Source organism: Pimephales promelas, chromosome 1, assembly GCF_988280905.1.
Source record: "Pimephales promelas chromosome 1, fPimPro1.hap1.1, whole genome shotgun sequence".
NCBI classification, from domain to species: Eukaryota; Metazoa; Chordata; class Actinopteri; order Cypriniformes; family Leuciscidae; genus Pimephales; species Pimephales promelas.
In genome coordinates, this window is record NC_142769.1 from 53,144,613 (window position 1) to 53,166,861 (window position 22,249).

The 22,249-nt window shown below is 35.2% G+C and overlaps 1 protein-coding gene across 1 annotated transcript in view; it reads right to left on the reverse strand.

Annotated features, from left to right (window-relative positions):
* LOC120477361 (uncharacterized) overlaps window positions 1-21,830 on the reverse strand; it is a 33,599-nt gene extending 11,769 nt beyond the window's left edge. The window contains exons 1-2 of the mRNA XM_089127358.1: window positions 21,785-21,830; window positions 584-1,306 (exon numbers count right to left, since the gene is read on the reverse strand). Coding sequence (XP_088983484.1) covers window positions 584-1,306; window positions 21,785-21,830 — 769 coding nt within the window. The remainder of the gene's footprint in view (window positions 1-583; window positions 1,307-21,784) is intronic.
* Between the last annotated feature and the right edge of the window lie 419 nt (window positions 21,831-22,249).

Here is a 22,249-nt window from a genome sequence, read left to right on the forward strand (position 1 = left end):
ATTGTGGACTGTGTTTCATTTGTAGATGTAAGTTGTGTTGTTGTTATAAGAGGGACTGTAGTTGTAGTTGTATGATCTGTTGTAGATTTTGAAGGAATTGTGGACTTTGTTTCATTTGTAGATGTAAGTTGTGTTGTTGCTGTAAGAGGGACTGTAGTTGTAGTTGTATGATCTGTTGTAGATTTTGAAGGAATTGTGGACTTTGTTTCATTTGTAGATGTAAGTTGTGTTGTTGTTGCTGTAAGAGGGACTGCAGTTGTAGCCGTCTGTTCTGTTGTAGATTTTGAAGGAATTGTTGTGGCCTTTGTTTCATTTGTAGATGTAAGTTGTGTTGTTATAAGAGGGACTGCAGTTGTAGGCGTCTGTTCTGTTGTAGATTTCGAAGGAATTGTTGTGGCCTTTGTTTCATTTGTAGATGTAAGTTGTGTTGCTGTAAGAGGGACTGTAGTTGTAGTTATATGATCTGTTGTAGATTTTGAAGGAATTGTGGACTTTGTTTCATTTGTAGATGTAAGTTGTGTTGTTGTTGTTATAAGAGTGACTGTAGTTGTAGCTTTATGATCTGTTGTAGATTTTGAAGGAATTGTGGACTCTGTTTCATTTGTAGATGTAAGTTGTGTTGTTGTTGCTGTAAGAGGGACTGTAGTTGTAGTTGTATGATCTGTTGTAGATTTTGAAGGAATTGTGGACTGTGTTTCATTTGTAGATGTAAGTTGTGTTGTTGTTATAAGAGGGACTGTAGTTGTAGTTGTATGATCTGTTGTAGATTTTGAAGGAATTGTGGACTTTGATTCATTTGTAGATGTAAGTTGTGTTGTTGTTGCTGTAAGAGGGACTGTAGTTGTAGTTGTATGATCCGTTGTAGATTTTGAAGGAATTGTGGACTTTGTTTCATTTGTAGATGTAAGTTGTGTTGTTGCTGTAAGAGGGACTGTAGTTGTAGTTGTATGATCTGTTGTAGATTTTGAAGGAATTGTGGACTTTGTTTCATTTGTAGATGTAAGTTGTGTTGTTGCTGTAAGAGGGACTGTAGTTGTAGTTGTATGATCTGTTGTAGATTTTGAAGGAATTGTGGACTTTGTTTCATTTGTAGATGTAAGTTGTGTTGTTGCTGTAAGAGGGACTGTAGTTGTAGTTGTATGTTCTGTTGTAGATTTTGAAGGAATTGTGGACTTTGTTTCATTTGTAGATGTAAGTTGTGTTGTTGTTGCTGTAAGAGGGACTGTAGTTGTAGTTGTATGATCTGTTGTAGATTTTGAAGGAATTGTTGTGGCCTTTGTTTCATTTGTAGATGTAAGTTGTGTTGCTGTAAGAGGGACTGTAGTTGTAGTTATATGATCTGTTGTAGATTTTGAAGGAATTATGGACTTTGTTTCGTTTGTAGATGTAAGTTGTGTTGTTGTTATAAGAGTGACTGTAGTTGTAGCCGTCTGTTCTGTTGTAGATTTTGAAAGAATTATGGACTTTGTTTCATTTGTAGATGTAAGTTGTGTTGTTGTTGTTGCTGTAAGAGGGACTGTAGTTGTAGTTGTATGATCTGTTGTAGATTTTGAAGGAATTGTGGACTTTGTTTCATTTGTAGATGTAAGTTGTGTTGTTGTTGATGTAAGAGGGACTGTAGTTGTAGCTTTATGATCTGTTGTAGATTTTGAAGGAATTGTGGACTGTGTTTCATTTGTAGATGTAAGTTGTGTTGTTGCTGTAAGAGGGACTGTAGTTGTAGTTGTATGATCTGTTGTAGATTTTGAAGGAATTATGGACTTTGATTCATTTGTAGATGTAAGTTGTGTTGTTGCTGTAAGAGGGACTGTAGTTGTAGCTTTATGATCTGTTGAAGATTTTGAAGGAATTGTGGACTGTGTTTCATTTGTAGATGTAAGTTGTGTTGTTGCTGTAAGAGGGACTGTAGTTGTAGTTGTATGATCTGTTGAAGATTTTGAAGGAATTGTGGACTGTGTTTCATTTGTAGATGTAAGTTGTGTTGTTGCTGTAAGAGGGACTGTAGTTGTAGTTGTATGTTCTGTTGTAGATTTTGAAGGAATTATGGACTTTGTTTCATTTGTAGATGTAAGTTGTGTTGTTATAAGAGGGACTGTAGTTGTAGGCGTCTGTTCTGATGTAGATTTCGAAGGAATTGTTGTGGCCTTTGTTTCATTTGTAGATGTAAGTTGTGTTGTTGTTGCTGTAAGAGGGACTGTAGTTGTAGTTATATGATCTGTTGTAGATTTTGAAGGAATTATGGACTTTGATTCATTTGTAGATGTAAGTTGTGTTGTTGTTGCTGTAAGAGGGACTGTAGTTGTAGTTGTATGATCTGTTGAAGATTTTGAAGGAATTGTGGACTGTGTTTCATTTGTAGATGTAAGTTGTGTTGTTTCTGTAAGAGGGACTGTAGTTGTAGTTGTATGTTCTGTTGTAGATTTTGAAGGAATTATGGACTTTGTTTCATTTGTAGATGTAAGTTGTGTTGTTATAAGAGGGACTGTAGTTGTAGGCGTCTGTTCTGATGTAGATTTCGAAGGAATTGTTGTGGCCTTTGTTTCATTTGTAGATGTAAGTTGTGTTGTTGTTGCTGTAAGAGGGACTGTAGTTGTAGTTATATGATCTGTTGTAGATTTTGAAGGAATTATGGACTTTGTTTCGTTTGTAGATGTAAGTTGTGTTGTTGTTATAAGAGTGACTGTAGTTGTAGCCGTCTGTTCTGTTGTAGATTTTGAAAGAATTATGGACTTTGTTTCATTTGTAGATGTAAGTTGTGTTGTTGTTGCTGTAAGAGGGACTGTAGTTGTAGCTGTATGATCTGTTGTAGATTTTGAAGGAATTATGGACTTTGATTCATTTGTAGATGTAAGTTGTGTTGTTGTTGCTGTAAGAGGGACTGTAGTTGTAGTTGTATGATCTGTTGTAGATTTTGAAGGAATTGTGGACTGTGTTTCATTTGTAGATGTAAGTTGTGTTGTTGCTGTAAGAGGGACTGTAGTTGTAGTTGTATGATCTGTTGTAGATTTTGAAGGAATTACGGACTTTGATTCATTTGTAGATGTAAGTTGTGTTGTTGCTGTAAGAGGGACTGTAGTTGTAGTTGTATGATCTGTTGTAGATTTTGAAGGAATTATGGACTTTGTTTCATTTGTAGATGTAAGTTGTGTTGTTGCTGCTGTAAGAGGGACTGTAGTTGTAGTTGTATGATCTGTTGTAGATTTTGAAGGAATTATGGACTTTGATTCATTTGTAGATGTAAGTTGTGTTGTTGCTGTAAGAGGGACTGTAGTTGTAGTTGTATGATCTGTTGTAGATTTTGAAGGAATTATGGACTGTGTTTCATTTGTAGATGAAAGTTGTGTTGTTGTTATAAGAGGGACTGTAGTTGTAGTTGTATGATCTGTTGTAGATTTTGAAGGAATTGTGGACTGTGTTTCATTTGTAGATGAAAGTTGTGTTGTTGCTGTAAGAGGGACTGTAGTTGTAGTTGTATGATCTGTTATAGATTTTGAAGGAATTATGGACTGTGTTTCATTTGTAGATGAAAGTTGTGTTGTTGCTGTAAGAGGGACTGTAGTTGTAGTTGTATGATCTGTTGAAGATTTTGAAGGAATTGTGGACTGTGTTTCATTTGTAGATGAAAGTTGTGTTGTTGCTGTAAGAGGGACTGTAGTTGTAGTTGTATGATCTGTTGTAGATTTTGAAGGAATTATGGACTGTGTTTCATTTGTAGATGAAAGTTGTGTTGTTGCTGTAAGAGGGACTGTAGTTGTAGTTGTATGATCTGTTGTAGATTTTGAAGAAATTATGGACTGTGTTTCATTTGTAGATGAAAGTTGTGTTGTTGCTGTAAGAGGGACTGTAGTTGTAGTTGTATGATCTGTTGTAGATTTTGAAGGAATTACGGACTTTGATTCATTTGTAGTTGTAAGTTGTGTTGTTGCTGTAAGAGGGACTGTAGTTGTAGTTGTATGATCTGTTGTAGATTTTGAAGGAATTATGGACTGTGTTTCATTTGTAGATGAAAGTTGTGTTGTTGCTGTAAGAGGGACTGTAGTTGTAGTTGTATGATCTGTTGTAGATTTTGAAGGAATTACGGACTTTGATTCATTTGTAGATGTAAGTTGTGTTGTTGCTGTAAGAGGGACTGTAGTTGTATGATCTGTTGTAGATTTTGTAGGAATTGTGGACTGTGTTTCATTTGTAGATGAAAGTTGTGTTGTTGCTGTAAGAGGGACTGTAGTTGTAGTTGTATGATCTGTTGTAGATTTTGAAGGAATTGTGGACTGTGTTTCATTTGTAGATGTAAGTTGTGTTGTTGCTGTAAGAGGGACTGTAGTTGTAGCTGTATGATCTGTTGTAGATTTTGAAGGAATTATGGACTTTGTTTCATTTGTAGATGTAAGTTGTGTTGTTGTTATAAGAGTGACTGTAGTTGTAGCTTTATGATCTGTTGTAGATTTTGAAGGAATTATGGACTTTGATTCATTTGTAGATGTAAGTTGTGTTGTTGCTGTAAGAGGGACTGTAGTTGTAGCTGTATGATCTGTTGTAGATTTTGAAGGAATTGTGGACTTTGTTTCATTTGTAGATGTAAGTTGTGTTGTTGTTATAGAAGTGACTGTAGTTGTAGATTTATGATCTGTTGTAGATTTTGAAGGAATTATGGACTTTGTTTCATTTGTAGATGTAAGTTGTGTTGTTGTTATAGAAGTGACTGTAGTTGTAGATTTATGATCTGTTGTAGATTTTGAAGTAATTGTGGACTTTGTTTCATTTGTAGATGTAAGTTGTGTTGTTGTTATAAGAGTGACTGTAGTTGTAGCTTTATGATCTGTTGTAGATTTTGAAGGAATTGTGGACTTTGATTCATTTGTAGATTTAAGTTGTGTTGTTGTTGCTGTAAGAGGAACTGTAGTTGTAGCTGTCTGTTCTGTTGTAGATTTTGAAGGAATTGGTGTGGCCTTTGTTTCATTTGTAGATGTAAGTTGTGTTGTTGTTGCTGTAAGATGGACTGTAGTTGTAGCTGTATGATCTGTTGTAGATTTTGAAGGAAATGTGGACTTTGTTTCTTTTGTAGATGTAAGTTGTGTTGTTGTTGCTGTAAGAGGGACTGTAGTTGTAGCCGTCTGTTCTGTTGTAGATTTTGAAGGAATTGTGGACTTTGTTTCATTTGTAGATGTAAGTTGTGTTGTTGTTGCTGTAAGAGTGACTGTAGTTGTAGCTGTATGATCTGTTGTAGATTTTGAAGGAATTGTGGACTTTGATTCATTTGTAGATGTAAGTTGTGTTGTTGTTGCTGTAAGAGTGACTGTAGTTGTAGCCGTCTGTTCTGTTGTAGATTTTGAAGGAATTGTGGACTTTGATTCATTTGTAGATGTAAGTTGTGTTGTTGCTGTAAGAGGGACTGTAGTTGTAGTTATATGATCTGTTGTAGATTTTGAAGGAATTATGGACTTTGATTCATTTGTAGATGTAAGTTGTGTTGTTGTTGCTGTAAGAGGGACTGTAGTTGTAGTTGTATGATCTGTTGAAGATTTTGAAGGAATTGTGGACTGTGTTTCATTTGTAGATGTAAGTTGTGTTGTTTCTGTAAGAGGGACTGTAGTTGTAGTTGTATGTTCTGTTGTAGATTTTGAAGGAATTATGGACTTTGTTTCATTTGTAGATGTAAGTTGTGTTGTTATAAGAGGGACTGTAGTTGTAGGCGTCTGTTCTGATGTAGATTTCGAAGGAATTGTTGTGGCCTTTGTTTCATTTGTAGATGTAAGTTGTGTTGTTGTTGCTGTAAGAGGGACTGTAGTTGTAGTTATATGATCTGTTGTAGATTTTGAAGGAATTATGGACTTTGTTTCGTTTGTAGATGTAAGTTGTGTTGTTGTTATAAGAGTGACTGTAGTTGTAGCCGTCTGTTCTGTTGTAGATTTTGAAAGAATTATGGACTTTGTTTCATTTGTAGATGTAAGTTGTGTTGTTGTTGCTGTAAGAGGGACTGTAGTTGTAGCTGTATGATCTGTTGTAGATTTTGAAGGAATTATGGACTTTGATTCATTTGTAGATGTAAGTTGTGTTGTTGTTGCTGTAAGAGGGACTGTAGTTGTAGTTGTATGATCTGTTGTAGATTTTGAAGGAATTGTGGACTGTGTTTCATTTGTAGATGTAAGTTGTGTTGTTGCTGTAAGAGGGACTGTAGTTGTAGTTGTATGATCTGTTGTAGATTTTGAAGGAATTACGGACTTTGATTCATTTGTAGATGTAAGTTGTGTTGTTGCTGTAAGAGGGACTGTAGTTGTAGTTGTATGATCTGTTGTAGATTTTGAAGGAATTATGGACTTTGTTTCATTTGTAGATGTAAGTTGTGTTGTTGTTGCTGCTGTAAGAGGGACTGTAGTTGTAGTTGTATGATCTGTTGTAGATTTTGAAGGAATTATGGACTTTGATTCATTTGTAGATGTAAGTTGTGTTGTTGCTGTAAGAGGGACTGTAGTTGTAGTTGTATGATCTGTTGTAGATTTTGAAGGAATTATGGACTGTGTTTCATTTGTAGATGAAAGTTGTCTTGTTGCTGTAAGAGGGACTGTAGTTGTAGTTGTATGATCTGTTGAAGATTTTGAAGGAATTGTGGACTGTGTTTCATTTGTAGATGAAAGTTGTGTTGTTGCTGTAAGAGGGACTGTAGTTGTAGTTGTATGATCTGTTATAGATTTTGAAGGAATTACGGACTTTGATTCATTTGTAGATGTAAGTTGTGTTGTTGTTATAAGAGGGACTGTAGTTGTAGTTGTATGATCTGTTGTAGATTTTGAAGGAATTACGGACTTTGATTCATTTGTAGATGTAAGTTGTGTTGTTGCTGTAAGAGTGACTGTAGTTGTAGTTGTATGATCTGTTGTAGATTTTGAAGGAATTATGGACTGTGTTTCATTTGTAGATGAAAGTTGTCTTGTTGCTGTAAGAGGGACTGTAGTTGTAGTTGTATGATCTGTTGAAGATTTTGAAGGAATTGTGGACTGTGTTTCATTTGTAGATGAAAGTTGTGTTGTTGCTGTAAGAGGGACTGTAGTTGTAGTTGTATGATCTGTTATAGATTTTGAAGGAATTATGGACTGTGTTTCATTTGTAGATGAAAGTTGTGTTGTTGCTGTAAGAGGGACTGTAGTTGTAGTTGTATGATCTGTTGAAGATTTTGAAGGAATTGTGGACTGTGTTTCATTTGTAGATGTAAGTTGTGTTGTTGCTGTAAGAGGGACTGTAGTTGTAGTTGTATGATCTGTTGTAGATTTTGAAGGAATTATGGACTGTGTTTCATTTGTAGATGAAAGTTGTGTTGTTGCTGTAAGAGGGACTGTAGTTGTAGTTGTATGATCTGTTGTAGATTTTGAAGGAATTACGGACTTTGATTCATTTGTAGATGTAAGTTGTGTTGTTGCTGTAAGAGGGACTGTAGTTGTATGATCTGTTGTAGATTTTGTAGGAATTGTGGACTGTGTTTCATTTGTAGATGAAAGTTGTGTTGTTGCTGTAAGAGGGACTGTAGTTGTAGTTGTATGATCTGTTGTAGATTTTGAAGGAATTGTGGACTGTGTTTCATTTGTAGATGTAAGTTGTGTTGTTGCTGTAAGAGGGACTGTAGTTGTAGCTGTATGATCTGTTGTAGATTTTGAAGGAATTATGGACTTTGTTTCATTTGTAGATGTAAGTTGTGTTGTTGTTATAAGAGTGACTGTAGTTGTAGCTTTATGATCTGTTGTAGATTTTGAAGGAATTATGGACTTTGATTCATTTGTAGATGTAAGTTGTGTTGTTGCTGTAAGAGGGACTGTAGTTGTAGCTGTATGATCTGTTGTAGATTTTGAAGGAATTGTGGACTTTGTTTCATTTGTAGATGTAAGTTGTGTTGTTGTTATAGAAGTGACTGTAGTTGTAGATTTATGATCTGTTGTAGATTTTGAAGGAATTATGGACTTTGTTTCATTTGTAGATGTAAGTTGTGTTGTTGTTATAGAAGTGACTGTAGTTGTAGATTTATGATCTGTTGTAGATTTTGAAGTAATTGTGGACTTTGTTTCATTTGTAGATGTAAGTTGTGTTGTTGTTATAAGAGTGACTGTAGTTGTAGCTTTATGATCTGTTGTAGATTTTGAAGGAATTGTGGACTTTGATTCATTTGTAGATTTAAGTTGTGTTGTTGTTGCTGTAAGAGGAACTGTAGTTGTAGCTGTCTGTTCTGTTGTAGATTTTGAAGGAATTGGTGTGGCCTTTGTTTCATTTGTAGATGTAAGTTGTGTTGTTGTTGCTGTAAGATGGACTGTAGTTGTAGCTGTATGATCTGTTGTAGATTTTGAAGGAAATGTGGACTTTGTTTCTTTTGTAGATGTAAGTTGTGTTGTTGTTGCTGTAAGAGGGACTGTAGTTGTAGCCGTCTGTTCTGTTGTAGATTTTGAAGGAATTGTGGACTTTGTTTCATTTGTAGATGTAAGTTGTGTTGTTGTTGCTGTAAGATGGACTGTAGTTGTAGCCGTCTGTTCTGTTGTAGATTTTGAAGGAATTGTGGACTTTGTTTCATTTGTAGATGTAAGTTGTGTTGTTGTTGCTGTAAGAGTGACTGTAGTTGTAGCTGTATGATCTGTTGTAGATTTTGAAGGAATTGTGGACTTTGATTCATTTGTAGATGTAAGTTGTGTTGTTGTTGCTGTAAGAGTGACTGTAGTTGTAGCCGTCTGTTCTGTTGTAGATTTTGAAGGAATTGTGGACTTTGATTCATTTGTAGATGTAAGTTGTGTTGTTGCTGTAAGAGGGACTGTAGTTGTAGCCGTCTGTTCTGTTGTAGATTTTGAAGGAATTGTTGTGGCCTTTGTTTCATTTGTAGATGTAAGTTGTGTTGTTGTTGCTGTAAGAGGGACTGTAGTTGTATGATCTGTTGTAGATTTTGAAGGAATTGTGGACTTTGTTTCATTTGTAGATGTAAGTTGTGTTGTTGTTGCTGTAAGAGGGACTGTAGTTGTAGCCGTCTGTTCTGTTGTAGATTTTGAAGGAATTGTGGACTTTGTTTCATTTGTAGATGTAAGTTGTGTTGTTGTTGCTGTAAGAGTGACTGTAGTTGTAGCTGTATGATCTGTTGTAGATTTTGAAGGAATTGTGGACTTTGTTTCTTTTGTAGATGTAAGTTGTGTTGTTGTTGTTATAAGAGGGACTGTAGTTGTAGCCGTCTGTTCTGTTGTAGATTTTGAAGGAATTATGGACTTTGTTTCATTTGTAGATGTAAGTTGTGTTGCTGTAAGAGGGACTGTAGTTGTATGATCTGTTGTAGATTTTGAAGGAATTGTGGACTTTGATTCATTTGTAGATGTAAGTTGTGTTGTTGTTGCTATAAGAGGGACTGTAGTTGTAGTTGTATGATCTGTTGTAGATTTTGAAGGAATTATGGACTTTGTTTCATTTGTAGATGTAAGTTGTGTTGTTGTTGCTATAAGAGGGACTGTAGTTGTAGTTGTATGATCTGTTGTAGATTTTGAAGGAATTGTGGACTTTGATTCATTTGTAGATGTAAGTTGTGTTGTTGCTGTAAGAGGGACTGTAGTTGTAGCCGTCTGTTCTGTTGTAGATTTTGAAGGAATTGTTGTGGCCTTTGTTTCATTTGTAGATGTAAGTTGTGTTGTTGTTGTTATAAGAGTGACTGTAGTTGTAGCCGTCTGTTCTGTTGTAGATTTTGAAGGAATTATGGACTTTGATTCATTTGTAGATGTTAGTTGTGTTGTTGTTGTTATAAGAGTGACTGTAGTTGTAGCCGTCTGTTCTGTTGTAGATTTTGAAGGAATTATGGACTTTGATTCATTTGTAGATGTAAATTGTGTTGTTGCTGCTGCTGTAAGAGGGACTGTAGTTGTAGTTGTATGATCTGTTGTAGATTTTGAAGGAATTGTGGACTTTGATTCATTTGTAGATGAAAGTTGTGTTGTTGCTGTAAGAGGGACTGTAGTTGTAGTTGTATGATCTGTTGTAGATTTTGAAGGAATTATGGCCTTTGTTTCATTTGTAGATGTAAGTTGTGTTGTTGTTATAAGAGTGACTGTAGTTGTAGCCGTCTGTTCTGTTGTAGATTTTGAAGGAATTATGGACTTTGTTTCATTTGTAGATGTAAGTTGTGTTGTTGTTATAAGAGTGACTGTAGTTGTAGTTGTATGATCTTTTGTAGATTTTGAAGGAATTATGGACTTTGTTTCATTTGTAGATGTAAGGTGTGTTGTTGTTGTTGCTGTAAGAGGGACTGTAGTTGTAGCCGTCTGTTCTGTTGTAGATTTTGACGGAATTGTGGCCTTTGTTTCATTTGTAGATGTAAAATGTGTTGTTGTTGCTGTAAGAGGGACTGCAGTTGTAGTTGTATGATCTGTTGTAGATTTTGAAAGAATTGTGGACTTTGTTTCATTTGTAGATGTAAGTTGTGTTGTTGTTGCTGTAAGAGGGACTGTAGTTGTAGCTGTATGATCTGTTGTAGATTTTGAAAGAATTGTGGACTTTGTTTCATTTGTAGATGTAAGTTGTGTTGTTGTTGCTGTAAGAGGGACTGTAGTTGTAGCTGTATGATCTGTTGTAGATTTTGAAGGAATTGTAAACTTTGTTTCATTTGTAGATGTAAGTTTTGTTGTTGTTGCTGTAAGAGTGACTGTAGTTGTAGTTGTATGATCTATTTTAGATTTTGAAGGAATTATGGCCTTTGTTTCATTTGTAGATGTAAGTTGTGTTGTTGTTGCTGCTGTAAGAGGGACTGTAGTTGTAGTTGTATGATCTGTTGTAGATTTTGAAAGAATTGTGGACTTTGTTTCATTTGTAGATGTAAGTTGTGTTGTTGTTGCTGTAAGAGGGACTGTAGTTGTAGCTGTATGATCTGTTGTAGATTTTGAAGGAATTGTAAACTTTGTTTCATTTGTAGATGTAAGTTTTGTTGTTGTTGCTGTAAGAGTGACTGTAGTTGTAGTTGTATGATCTGTTGTAGATTTTGAAGGAATTATGGACTTTGTTTCATTTGTAGATGTAAGTTCTGTTGTTGTTGTTATAAGAGGGACTGTAGTTGTAGTTGTATGATCTGTTGTAGATTTTGAAGGAATTATTGACTTTGTTTCATTTGTAGATGTAAGTTTTGTTGTTGTTGCTGTAAGAGTGACTGTAGTTGTAGTTGTATGATCTGTTGTAGATTTTGAAGGAATTATGGAATTTGTTTCATTTGTAGATGTAAGTTCTGTTGTTGTTGTTATAAGAGGGACTGTAGTTGTAGTTGTATGATCTGTTGTAGATTTTGAAGGAATTGTGAACTTTGTTTCATTTGTAGATGTTAGTTGTGTTGTTGTTGTTATAAGAGGGACTGTAGTTGTAGTTGTATGATCTGTTGTAGATTTTGAAGGAATTGTGGACTTTGTTTCATTTGTAGATGTAAGTTGTGTTGTTGTTGTTATAAGAGGGACTGTAGTTGTAGTTGTATGATCTGTTGTAGATTTTGAAGGAATTGTGGACTTTGTTTCATTTGTAGATGTAAGTTGTGTTGTTGTTGTTATAAGAGGGACTGTAGTTGTAGCCGTCTGTTCTGTTGTAGATTTTGAAGGAATTATGGACTTTGTTTCATTTGTAGATGTAAGTTGTGTTGTTGTTATAAGAGTGACTGTAGTTGTAGCTTTATGATCTGTTGTAGATTTTGAAGGAATTGTGGACTGTGTTTTATTTGTAGATGTAAGTTGTGTTGTTGCTGTAAGAGGGACTGTAGTTGTAGTTGTATGATCTGTTGTAGATTTTGAAGGAATTATGGCCTTTTTTTCATTTGTAGATGTAAGTTGTGTTGTTGTTGCTGTAAGAGGGACTGTAGTTGTAGTTGTATGATCTGTTGTAGATTTTGAAAGAATTGTGGACTTTGTTTCATTTGTAGATGTAAGTTGTGTTGTTGTTGCTGTAAGAGGGACTGTAGTTGTAGTTGTATGATCTGTTGTAGATTTTGAAGGAATTGTGGACTTTGTTTCATTTGTAGATGTAAGTTGTGTTGTTGTTGTTGTTATAAGAGGGACTGTAGTTGTAGTTGTATGATCTGTTGTAGATTTTGAAGGAATTGTGGACTTTGTTTCATTTGTAGATGTTAGTTGTGTTGTTTTTGTTATAAGAGGGACTGTAGTTGTAGCTGTATGATCTGTTGTAGATTTTGAAGGAATTATGGACTTTGTTTCATTTGTAGATGTAAGTTCTGTTGTTGTTGTTGTTATAAGAGGGACTGTAGTTGTAGTTGTATGATCTGTTGTAGATTTTGAAGGAATTGTGGACTTTGTTTCATTTGTAGATGTAAGTTGTGTTGTTGTTGTTATAAGAGGGACTGTAGTTGTAGTTGTATGATCTGTTGTAGATTTTGAAGGAATTGTGGACTTTGTTTCATTTGTAGATGTTAGTTGTGTTGTTTTTGTTATAAGAGGGACTGTAGTTGTAGTTGTATGATCTGTTGTAGATTTTGAAGGAATTGTGGACTTTGTTTCATTTGTAGATGTAAGTTGTGTTGTTGTTGTTATAAGAGGGACTGTAGTTGTAGTTGTATGATCTGTTGTAGATTTTGAAGGAATTGTGGACTTTGTTTCATTTGTAGATGTTAGTTGTGTTGTTGTTGTTATAAGAGGGACTGTAGTTGTAGCCGTCTGTTCTGTTGTAGGTTTTGAAGGAATTATGGACTTTGTTTCATTTGTAGATGTAAGTTGTGTTGTTGTTATAAGAGTGACTGTAGTTGTAGCTTTATGATCTGTTGTAGATTTTGAAGGAATTGTGGACTGTGTTTTATTTGTAGATGTAAGTTGTGTTGTTGCTGTAAGAGGGACTGTAGTTGTAGTTGTATGATCTGTTGTAGATTTTGAAGGAATTGTGGACTTTGATTCATTTGTAGATGTAAGTTGTGTTGTTGCTGTAAGAGGGACTGTAGTTGTAGCTGTATGATCTGTTGTAGATTTTGAAGGAATTGTTGTGGCCTTTGTTTCATTTGTAGATGTAAGTTGTGTTGTTGTTATAAGAGTGACTGTAGTTGTAGCCGTCTGTTCTGTTGTAGATTTTGAAGGAATTGTTGTGGCCTTTGTTTCATTTGTAGATGTAAGTTGTGTTGTTGCTGTAAGAGGGACTGTAGTTGTATGATCTGTTGTAGATTTTGAAGGAATTGTGGACTTTGTTTCATTTGTAGATGTAAGTTGTGTTGTTGTTGCTGTAAGAGGGACTGTAGTTGTAGTTGTATGATCTGTTGTAGATTTTGAAGGAATTGTGGACTTTGATTCATTTGTAGATGTAAGTTGTGTTGTTGCTGTAAGAGGGACTGTAGTTGTAGCCGTCTGTTCTGTTGTAGATTTTGAAGGAATTGTTGTGGCCTTTGTTTCATTTGTAGATGTAAGTTGTGTTGTTGTTGCTGTAAGAGGGACTGTAGTTGTAGTTGTATGATCTGTTGTAGATTTTGAAGGAATTATGGACTTTGTTTCATTTGTAGATGTAAGTTCTGTTGTTGTTGTTGTTATAAGAGGGACTGTAGTTGTAGTTGTATGATCTGTTGTAGATTTTGAAGGAATTGTGGACTTTGTTTCATTTGTAGATATAAGTTGTGTTGTTGTTATAAGAGGGACTGTAGTTGTAGTTGTATGATCTGTTGTAGATTTTGAAGGAATTGTGGACTTTGTTTCATTTGTAGATGTTAGTTGTGTTGTTGTTGTTATTTGAGGGACTGTAGTTGTAGTTGTATGATCTGTTGTAGATTTTGAAGGAATTGTGGACTGTGTTTCATTTGTAGATGTAAGTTGTGTTGTTGCTGTAAGAGGGACTGTAGTTGTAGTTGTATGTTCTGTTGTAGATTTTGAAGGAATTATGGACTTTGTTTCATTTGTAGATGTAAGTTGTGTTGTTGTTGCTGTAAGAGTGACTATAGTTGTAGCTTTATGATCTGTTGTAGATTTTGAAGGAATTGTGGACTGTGTTTTATTTGTAGATGTAAGTTGTGTTGTTGCTGTAAGAGGGACTGTAGTTGTAGTTGTATGTTCTGTTGTAGATTTTGAAGGAATTATGGACTTTGTTTCATTTGTAGATGTAAGTTGTGTTGTTGTTGCTGTAAGAGTGACTATAGTTGTAGCTTTATGATCTGTTGTAGATTTTGAAGGAATTGTGGACTTTGTTTCTTTTGTAGATGTAAGTTGTGTTGTTGTTGCTGTAAGAGGGACTGTAGTTGTAGCCGTCTGTTCTGTTGTAGATTTTGAAGGAATTGGTGTGGCCTTTGTATCATTTGTAGATATAAGTTGTGTTGTTGTTGCTGTAAGAGGGACTGTAGTTGTAGCTGTATGATCTGTTGTAGATTTTGAAGGAATTGTGGACTTTGTTTCTTTTGTAGATGTAAGTTGTGTTGTTGTTGCTGTAAGAGGGACTGTAGTTGTAGCCGTCTGTTCTGTTGTAGATTTTGACGGAATTGTGGACTTTGTTTCATTTGTAGATGTAAGTTGTGTTGTTGTTGCTGTAAGAGTGACTGTAGTTGTAGCCGTCTGTTCTGTTGTAGATTTTGAAGGAATTGTGGACTTTGATTCATTTGTAGATGTAAGTTGTGTTGTTGCTGTAAGAGGGACTGTAGTTGTAGCCATCTGTTCTAATGTAGATTTTGAAGGAATTATGGACTTTGTTTCATTTGTAGATGTAAGTTGTGTTGCTGTAAGAGGGACTGTAGTTGTAGTTGTATGATCTGTTGTAGATTTTGAAGGAATTGTGGACTTTGATTCATTTGTAGATGTAAGTTGTGTTGTTGCTGTAAGAGGGACTGTAGTTGTAGCCGTCTGTTCTGTTGTAGATTTTGAAGGAATTGGTGTGGCCTTTGTATCATTTGTAGATGTAAGTTCTGTTGTTGTTGCTGTAAGAGGGACTGTAGTTGTAGCTGTATGATCTGTTGTAGATTTTGAAGGAATTGTGGACTTTGTTTCTTTTGTAGATGTAAGTTGTGTTGTTGTTGCTGTAAGAGGGACTGTAGTTGTAGCCGTCTGTTCTGTTGTAGATTTTGAAGGAATTGGTGTGGCCTTTGTATCATTTGTAGATGTAAGTTCTGTTGTTGTTGCTGTAAGAGGGACTGTAGTTGTAGTTGTATGATCTGTTGTAGATTTTGAAGGAATTGTGGACTTTGATTCATTTGTAGATGTAAGTTGTGTTGTTGTTGCTGTAAGAGGGACTGTAGTTGTAGTTGTATGTTCTGTTGTAGATTTTGAAGGAATTGTGGACTTTGTTTCATTTGTAGATGTAAGTTGTGTTGTTGTTGCTGTAAGAGGGACTGTAGTTGTAGCCGTCTGTTCTGTTGTAGATTTTGAAGGAATTGTTGTGGCCTTTGTTTCATTTGTAGATGTAAGTTGTGTTGTTGTTATAAGAGTGACTGTAGTTGTAGCCGTCTGTTCTGTTGTAGATTTTGAAGGAATTGTTGTGGCCTTTGTTTCATTTGTAGATGTTAGTTGTGTTGTTGCTGTAAGAGGGACTGTAGTTGTAGCCGTCTGTTCTGTTGTAGATTTTGAAGGAATTGTTGTGGCCTTTGTTTCATTTGTAGATGTAAGTTGTGGTGTTGTTATAAGAGTGACTGTAGTTGTAGCCGTCTGTTCTGTTGTAGATTTTGAAGGAATTATGGACTTTGTTTCATTTGTAGATGTAAGTTGTGTTGTTGTTGCTGCTGTAAGAGGGACTGTAGTTGTAGTTGTATGATCTGTTGTAGATTTTGAAGGAATTATGGACTTTGATTCATTTGTAGATGTAAGTTGTGTTGTTGCTGTAAGAGGGACTGTAGTTGTAGTTGTATGATCTGTTGTAGATTTTGAAGGAATTATGGCCTTTGTTTCATTTGTAGATGTAAGTTGTGTTGTTGCTGTAAGAGGGACTGTAGTTGTAGCCGTCTGTTCTGTTGTAGATTTTGAAGGAATTGGTGTGGCCTTTGTATCATTTGTAGATATAAGTTGTGTTGTTGTTGCTGTAAGAGGGACTGTAGTTGTAGCTGTATGATCTGTTGTAGATTTTGAAGGAATTGTGGACTTTGTTTCTTTTGTAGATGTAAGTTGTGTTGTTGTTGCTGTAAGAGGGACTGTAGTTGTAGCCGTCTGTTCTGTTGTAGATTTTGAAGGAATTGTGGACTTTGATTCATTTGTAGATGTAAGTTGTGTTGTTGCTGTAAGAGGGACTGTAGTTGTAGCCATCTGTTCTAATGTAGATTTTGAAGGAATTATGGACTTTGTTTCATTTGTAGATGTAAGTTGTGTTGCTGTAAGAGGGACTGTAGTTGTAGTTGTATGATCTGTTGTAGATTTTGAAGGAATTGTGGACTTTGATTCATTTGTAGATGTAAGTTGTGTTGTTGCTGTAAGAGGGACTGTAGTTGTAGCCGTCTGTTCTGTTGTAGATTTTGAAGGAATTGGTGTGGCCTTTGTATCATTTGTAGATGTAAGTTCTGTTGTTGTTGCTGTAAGAGGGACTGTAGTTGTAGCTGTATGATCTGTTGTAGATTTTGAAGGAATTGTGGACTTTGATTCATTTGTAGATGTAAGTTGTGTTGTTGTTGCTGTAAGAGGGACTGTAGTTGTAGTTGTATGTTCTGTTGTAGATTTTGAAGGAATTGTGGACTTTGTTTCATTTGTAGATGTAAGTTGTGTTGTTGTTGCTGTAAGAGGGACTGTAGTTGTAGCCGTCTGTTCTGTTGTAGATTTTGAAGGAATTGTTGTGGCCTTTGTTTCATTTGTAGATGTAAGTTGTGTTGTTGTTATAAGAGTGACTGTAGTTGTAGCCGTCTGTTCTGTTGTAGATTTTGAAGGAATTGTTGTGGCCTTTGTTTCATTTGTAGATGTTAGTTGTGTTGTTGCTGTAAGAGGGACTGTAGTTGTAGCCGTCTGTTCTGTTGTAGATTTTGAAGGAATTGTTGTGGCCTTTGTTTCATTTGTAGATGTAAGTTGTGTTGTTGTTATAAAAGTGACTGTAGTTGTAGCCGTCTGTTCTGTTGTAGATTTTGAAGGAATTATGGACTTTGTTTCATTTGTAGATGTAAGTTGTGTTGTTGTTGCTGCTGTAAGAGGGACTGTAGTTGTAGTTGTATGATCTGTTGTAGATTTTGAAGGAATTATGGACTTTGATTCATTTGTAGATGTAAGTTGTGTTGTTGCTGTAAGAGGGACTGTAGTTGTAGTTGTATGATCTGTTGTAGATTTTGAAGGAATTATGGCCTTTGTTTCATTTGTAGATGTAAGTTGTGTTGTTGTTGCTGTAAGAGGGACTGTAGTTGTAGTTGTATGATCTGTTGTAGATTTTGAAGGAATTGTGGACTTTGATTCATTTGTAGATGAAAGTTGTGTTGTTGCTGTAAGAGGGACTGTAGTTGTAGTTGTATGATCTGTTGTAGATTTTGAAGGAATTGTGGACTTTGTTTCATTTGTAGATGTAAGTTGTGTTGTTGTTGTTGTTGCTGTAAGAGGGACTGTAGTTGTAGTTGTATGATCTGTTGTAGATTTTGAAGGAATTATGGACTTTGATTCATTTGTAGATGTAAGTTGTGTTGTTGCTATAAGAGGGACTGTAGTTGTAGTTGTATGATCTGTTGTAGATTTTGAAGGAATTGTGGACTTTGTTTCATTTGTAGATGTAAGTTGTGTTGTTGTTGTTGCTGTAAGAGGGACTGTAGTTGTAGTTGTATGATCTGTTGTAGATTTTGAAGGAATTGTGGACTTTGATTCATTTGTAGATGTAAGTTGTGTTGTTGCTGTAAGAGGGACTGTAGTTGTAGTTGTATGATCTGTTGTAGATTTTGAAGGAATTGTGGACTTTGTTTCATTTGTAGATGTAAGTTGTGTTGTTGTTGTTGCTGTAAGAGGGACTGTAGTTGTAGTTGTATGATCTGTTGTAGATTTTGAAGGAATTATGGACTTTGATTCATTTGTAGATGTAAGTTGTGTTGTTGCTATAAGAGGGACTGTAGTTGTAGTTGTATGATCTGTTGTAGATTTTGAAGGAATTGTGGACTTTGTTTCATTTGTAGATGTAAGTTGTGTTGTTGTTGTTGCTGTAAGAGGGACTGTAGTTGTAGTTGTATGATCTGTTGTAGATTTTGAAGGAATTATGGCCTTTGTTTCATTTGTAGATGTAAGTTGTGTTGTTGTTGCTGTAAGAGGGACTGTAGTTGTAGCCGTCTGTTCTGTTGTAGATTTTGAAGGAATTATGGACTTTGTTTCATTTGTAGATGTAAGTTGTGTTGTTGTTGCTGTAAGAGGGACTGTAGTTGTAGCTGTATGATCTGTTGTAGATTTTGAAGGAATTGTGGACTTTGTTTCATTTGTAGATGTAAGTTGTGTTGTTGTTGCTGTAAGAGTGACTGTAGTTGTAGTTGTATGATCTGTTGTAGATTTTGAAGGAATTATGGACTTTGTTTCATTTGTAGATGTAAGTTCTGTTGTTGTTGTTGTTATAAGAGGGACTGTAGTTGTAGTTGTATGATCTGTTGTAGATTTTGAAGGAATTGTGGACTTTGTTTCATTTGTAGATGTAAGTTGTGTTGTTGTTGCTGTAAGAGGGACTGTAGTTGTAGTTGTATGATCTGTTGTAGATTTTGAAGGAATTATGGACTTTGTTTCATTTGTAGTTGTAAGTTGTGTTGTTGTTGCTGTAAGAGGGACTGTAGTTGTAGTTGTATGATCTGTTGTAGATTTTGAAGGAATTATGGACTTTGATTCATTTGTAGATGTTAGTTGTGTTGTTGTTGTTATAAGAGGGACTGTAGTTGTAGTTGTATGATCTGTTGTAGATTTTGAAGGAATTGTGGACTTTGTTTCATTTGTAGATGTAAGTTGTGTTGTTGTTATAAGAGGGACTGTAGTTGTAGTTGTATGATCTGTTGTAGATTTTGAAGGAATTATGGACTTTGTTTCATTTGTAGATGTAAGTTCTGTTGTTGTTGTTATAAGAGGGACTGTAGTTGTAGTTGTATGATCTGTTGTAGATTTTGAAGGAATTGTGGACTTTGATTCATTTGTAGATGTAAGTTGTGTTGTTGTTGCTGTAAGAGGGACTGTAGTTGTAGTTGTATGATCTGTTGTAGATTTTGAAGGAATTGTGGACTTTGATTCATTTGTAGATGTAAGTTGTGTTGTTGCTGTAAGAGGGACTGTAGTTGTAGATTTATGATCTGTTGTAGATTTTGAAGGAATTGTGGACTTTGTTTCTTTTGTAGATGTAAGTTGTGTTGTTGTTGTTATAAGAGGGACTGTAGTTGTAGTTGTATGTTCTGTTGTAGATTTTGAAGGAATTATGGACTTTGATTCATTTGTAGATGTTAGTTGTGTTGTTGTTGTTATAAGAGGGACTGTAGTTGTAGTTGTATGTTCTGTTGTAGATTTTGAAGGAATTATGGACTTTGATTCATTTGTAGATGTTAGTTGTGTTGTTGTTGTTATAAGAGTGACTGTAGTTGTAGTTGTATGATCTGTTGTAGATTTTGAAGGAATTGTGGACTTTGTTTCATTTGTAGATGTAAGTTGTGTTGTTGTTGTTATAAGAGGGACTGTAGTTGTAGTTGTATGATCTGTTGTAGATTTTGAAGGAATTGTGGACTTTGTTTCATTTGTAGATGTAAGTTGTGTTGTTGCTGTAAGAGGGACTGTAGTTGTAGTTGTATGATCTGTTGTAGATTTTGAAGGAATTGTGGACTTTGTTTCATTTGTAGATGTAAGTTGTGTTGTTGTTGTTATAAGAGGGACTGTAGTTGTAGTTGTATGATCTGTTGTAGATTTTGAAGGAATTATGGCCTTTGTTTCATTTGTAGATGTAAGTTGTGTTGTTGTTATAAGAGGGACTGTAGTTGTAGTTGTATGATCTGTTGTAGATTTTGAAGGAATTGTGGACTTTGATTCATTTGTAGATGTAAGTTGTGTTGTTGTTGCTGTAAGAGGGACTGTAGTTGTAGTTGTATGATCTGTTGTAGATTTTGAAGGATTTGTGGACTTTGTTTCATTTGTAGATGTAAGTTGTGTTGTTGCTGTAAGAGTGACTGTAGTTGTAGTTGTATGATCTGTTGTAGATTTTGAAGAAATTGTGGACTTTGATTCATTTGTAGATGTAAGTTGTGTTGTTGCTGTAAGAGGGACTGTAGTTGTATGATCTGTTGTAGATTTTGAAAGAATTGGTGCCTTTGTTTCATTTGTAGATGTAAGTTGTGTTGTTGTTGCTGTAAGAGGGACTGTAGTTGTAGCCGTCTGTTCTGTTGTAGATTTTGAAGGAATTGTGGCCTTTGTTTCATTTGTAGATGTAAGTTGTGTTGTTGTTGGTGTAAGAGGGACTGTAGTTGTAGCCGTCTGTTCTGTTATAGATTTTGAAGGAATTATGGCCTTTGTTTCATTTGTAGATGTAAGTTGTGTTGTTGTTGGTGTAAGAGGGACTGTAGTTGTAGCCGTCTGTTCTGTTGTAGATTTTGAAGGAATTGTTGTGGCCATTTTTTCATTGTTCATTCCCACTGTCGTGGGAAACTCAAGACTCAAGATTCCTGAAAATTAAAATATTAAATACTTATTATTTTGACACTTACTTATCTGATCGCCCTTGACGGTACTATAAGTGTTAAGAGATGAAATAAGTTATTATCTAACATTATTTTGGACACACCTGTCCATCACCATTTATTTTCTCACAAGGGTTGCATGATATTGAAGAAAAATGTGATGTATAAGAACTTGTTAAATAATGTAATATGCAATACAATAATGCTCTAAAGGATGGTGATGGTGCAGTGCATAAGACACATGCCTTTGGTGTGAGAGACCCGGGTTCGAATCCACTGTGAGACACCAATGTGTCCCTGAGCAAGACCCTTAACCCCTAGTTTTTTCAGAGGCGTGCGACCTCTGACATATATAGCAATTGTAGGTCGCTTTGGATAAAAGCGTCAGCTAAATGAATAAATGTATATGTAAGAGTGTAGAGTCCATTTATATTATATTTTCAAATAGAGATGCACTGATCGACCGTCTAGGGACTGTAATCGGACCATTTTCTGCATGATTGGACTGGTCGTTTTACTTTTTTTATTTTATTTTTTTATTTATTTTATGAATATTACATTTTGCATTGCATAAAAGTTTATTTTTGTTTGAAGGCGTTTATTCTGAGAACACACACACACACACACACCTGAAGTGGTTTACTCTGAGATAACAACTGGCTGGATGTACATCATCCCACTTATTACAAGTACATAATTAAACATAAGATATTGATCTGAGTTTAAATATTTCATTAGTTCTTTAAACGCAAAGGGGCAAGTTCAAACTAGACGGACATTTAAGAGATACGGGACTTCAGTGACCCTGATGAGCCGCTGTTATCTTGGAATAAAACACTGCTGGATGGAGCGATTGACCAATCAGAATCAAGTACTCCACAGAGCCGTGTAACTGATATACTTCTTCATTTTGGCACTAAATCGTCGGCTACAATACTGGAACGTTTTGTTCCTTTATAGTAAGTTGATTTGGATAAAGCGTCTGCTTAATTCATAATTGTAAAATTGTTGTTCCTGTTTTTATTGTAATGGATGGAACAGATGATAAAGCAGCATATATATATATCTATATATATATATATATATATATATATATATATATATATATATATAAAGGTTGTTCAAACCTTTCACTGGTCATGTACATAAAATGTAAGAATTGAAATATTTTAGATACTGAATCCCTAACATATTTCTAAGAGGGCTGTCATTCTGCGTCATCATCACATCTCGTAGTTTGACAGAAGTGCATTGATCATAACTCACCGCAGAAGAGCAGGAATGCAGCGTTACAGTCGATGGTAATCTGCATGCTCACCCAATCTGAAAAACAACTGTCAACATGGGCTTTTATTCACATTTTAAATTGCAATCACTGTCACATATTTCCACAGGTTCATGTCTCTGCCTGCATTATTCTACATGCACTGAGACACAACCGGCTCTCGGGAAATCTCATTCACATGCACACACTGATGTTCGAGCCACTTTTTCACTGGAATTATACAAATCAGATTCATCATTTGATTATTTACAGCTGGCATAACAAGGGAATGTTCCAAAAATATATATCTGCTTTTAAAAGAATGACACTGACTTTAAATATGTGTTCAGCTGTTTCGTGAATTCATCTCTTGTGACTATAATAGGCCCCTATAATTTATTTATCACAATATTGAACGTTCTGATGATTAATAAAATGAAAGACTAGAAAGATGATGTTACGTTAAC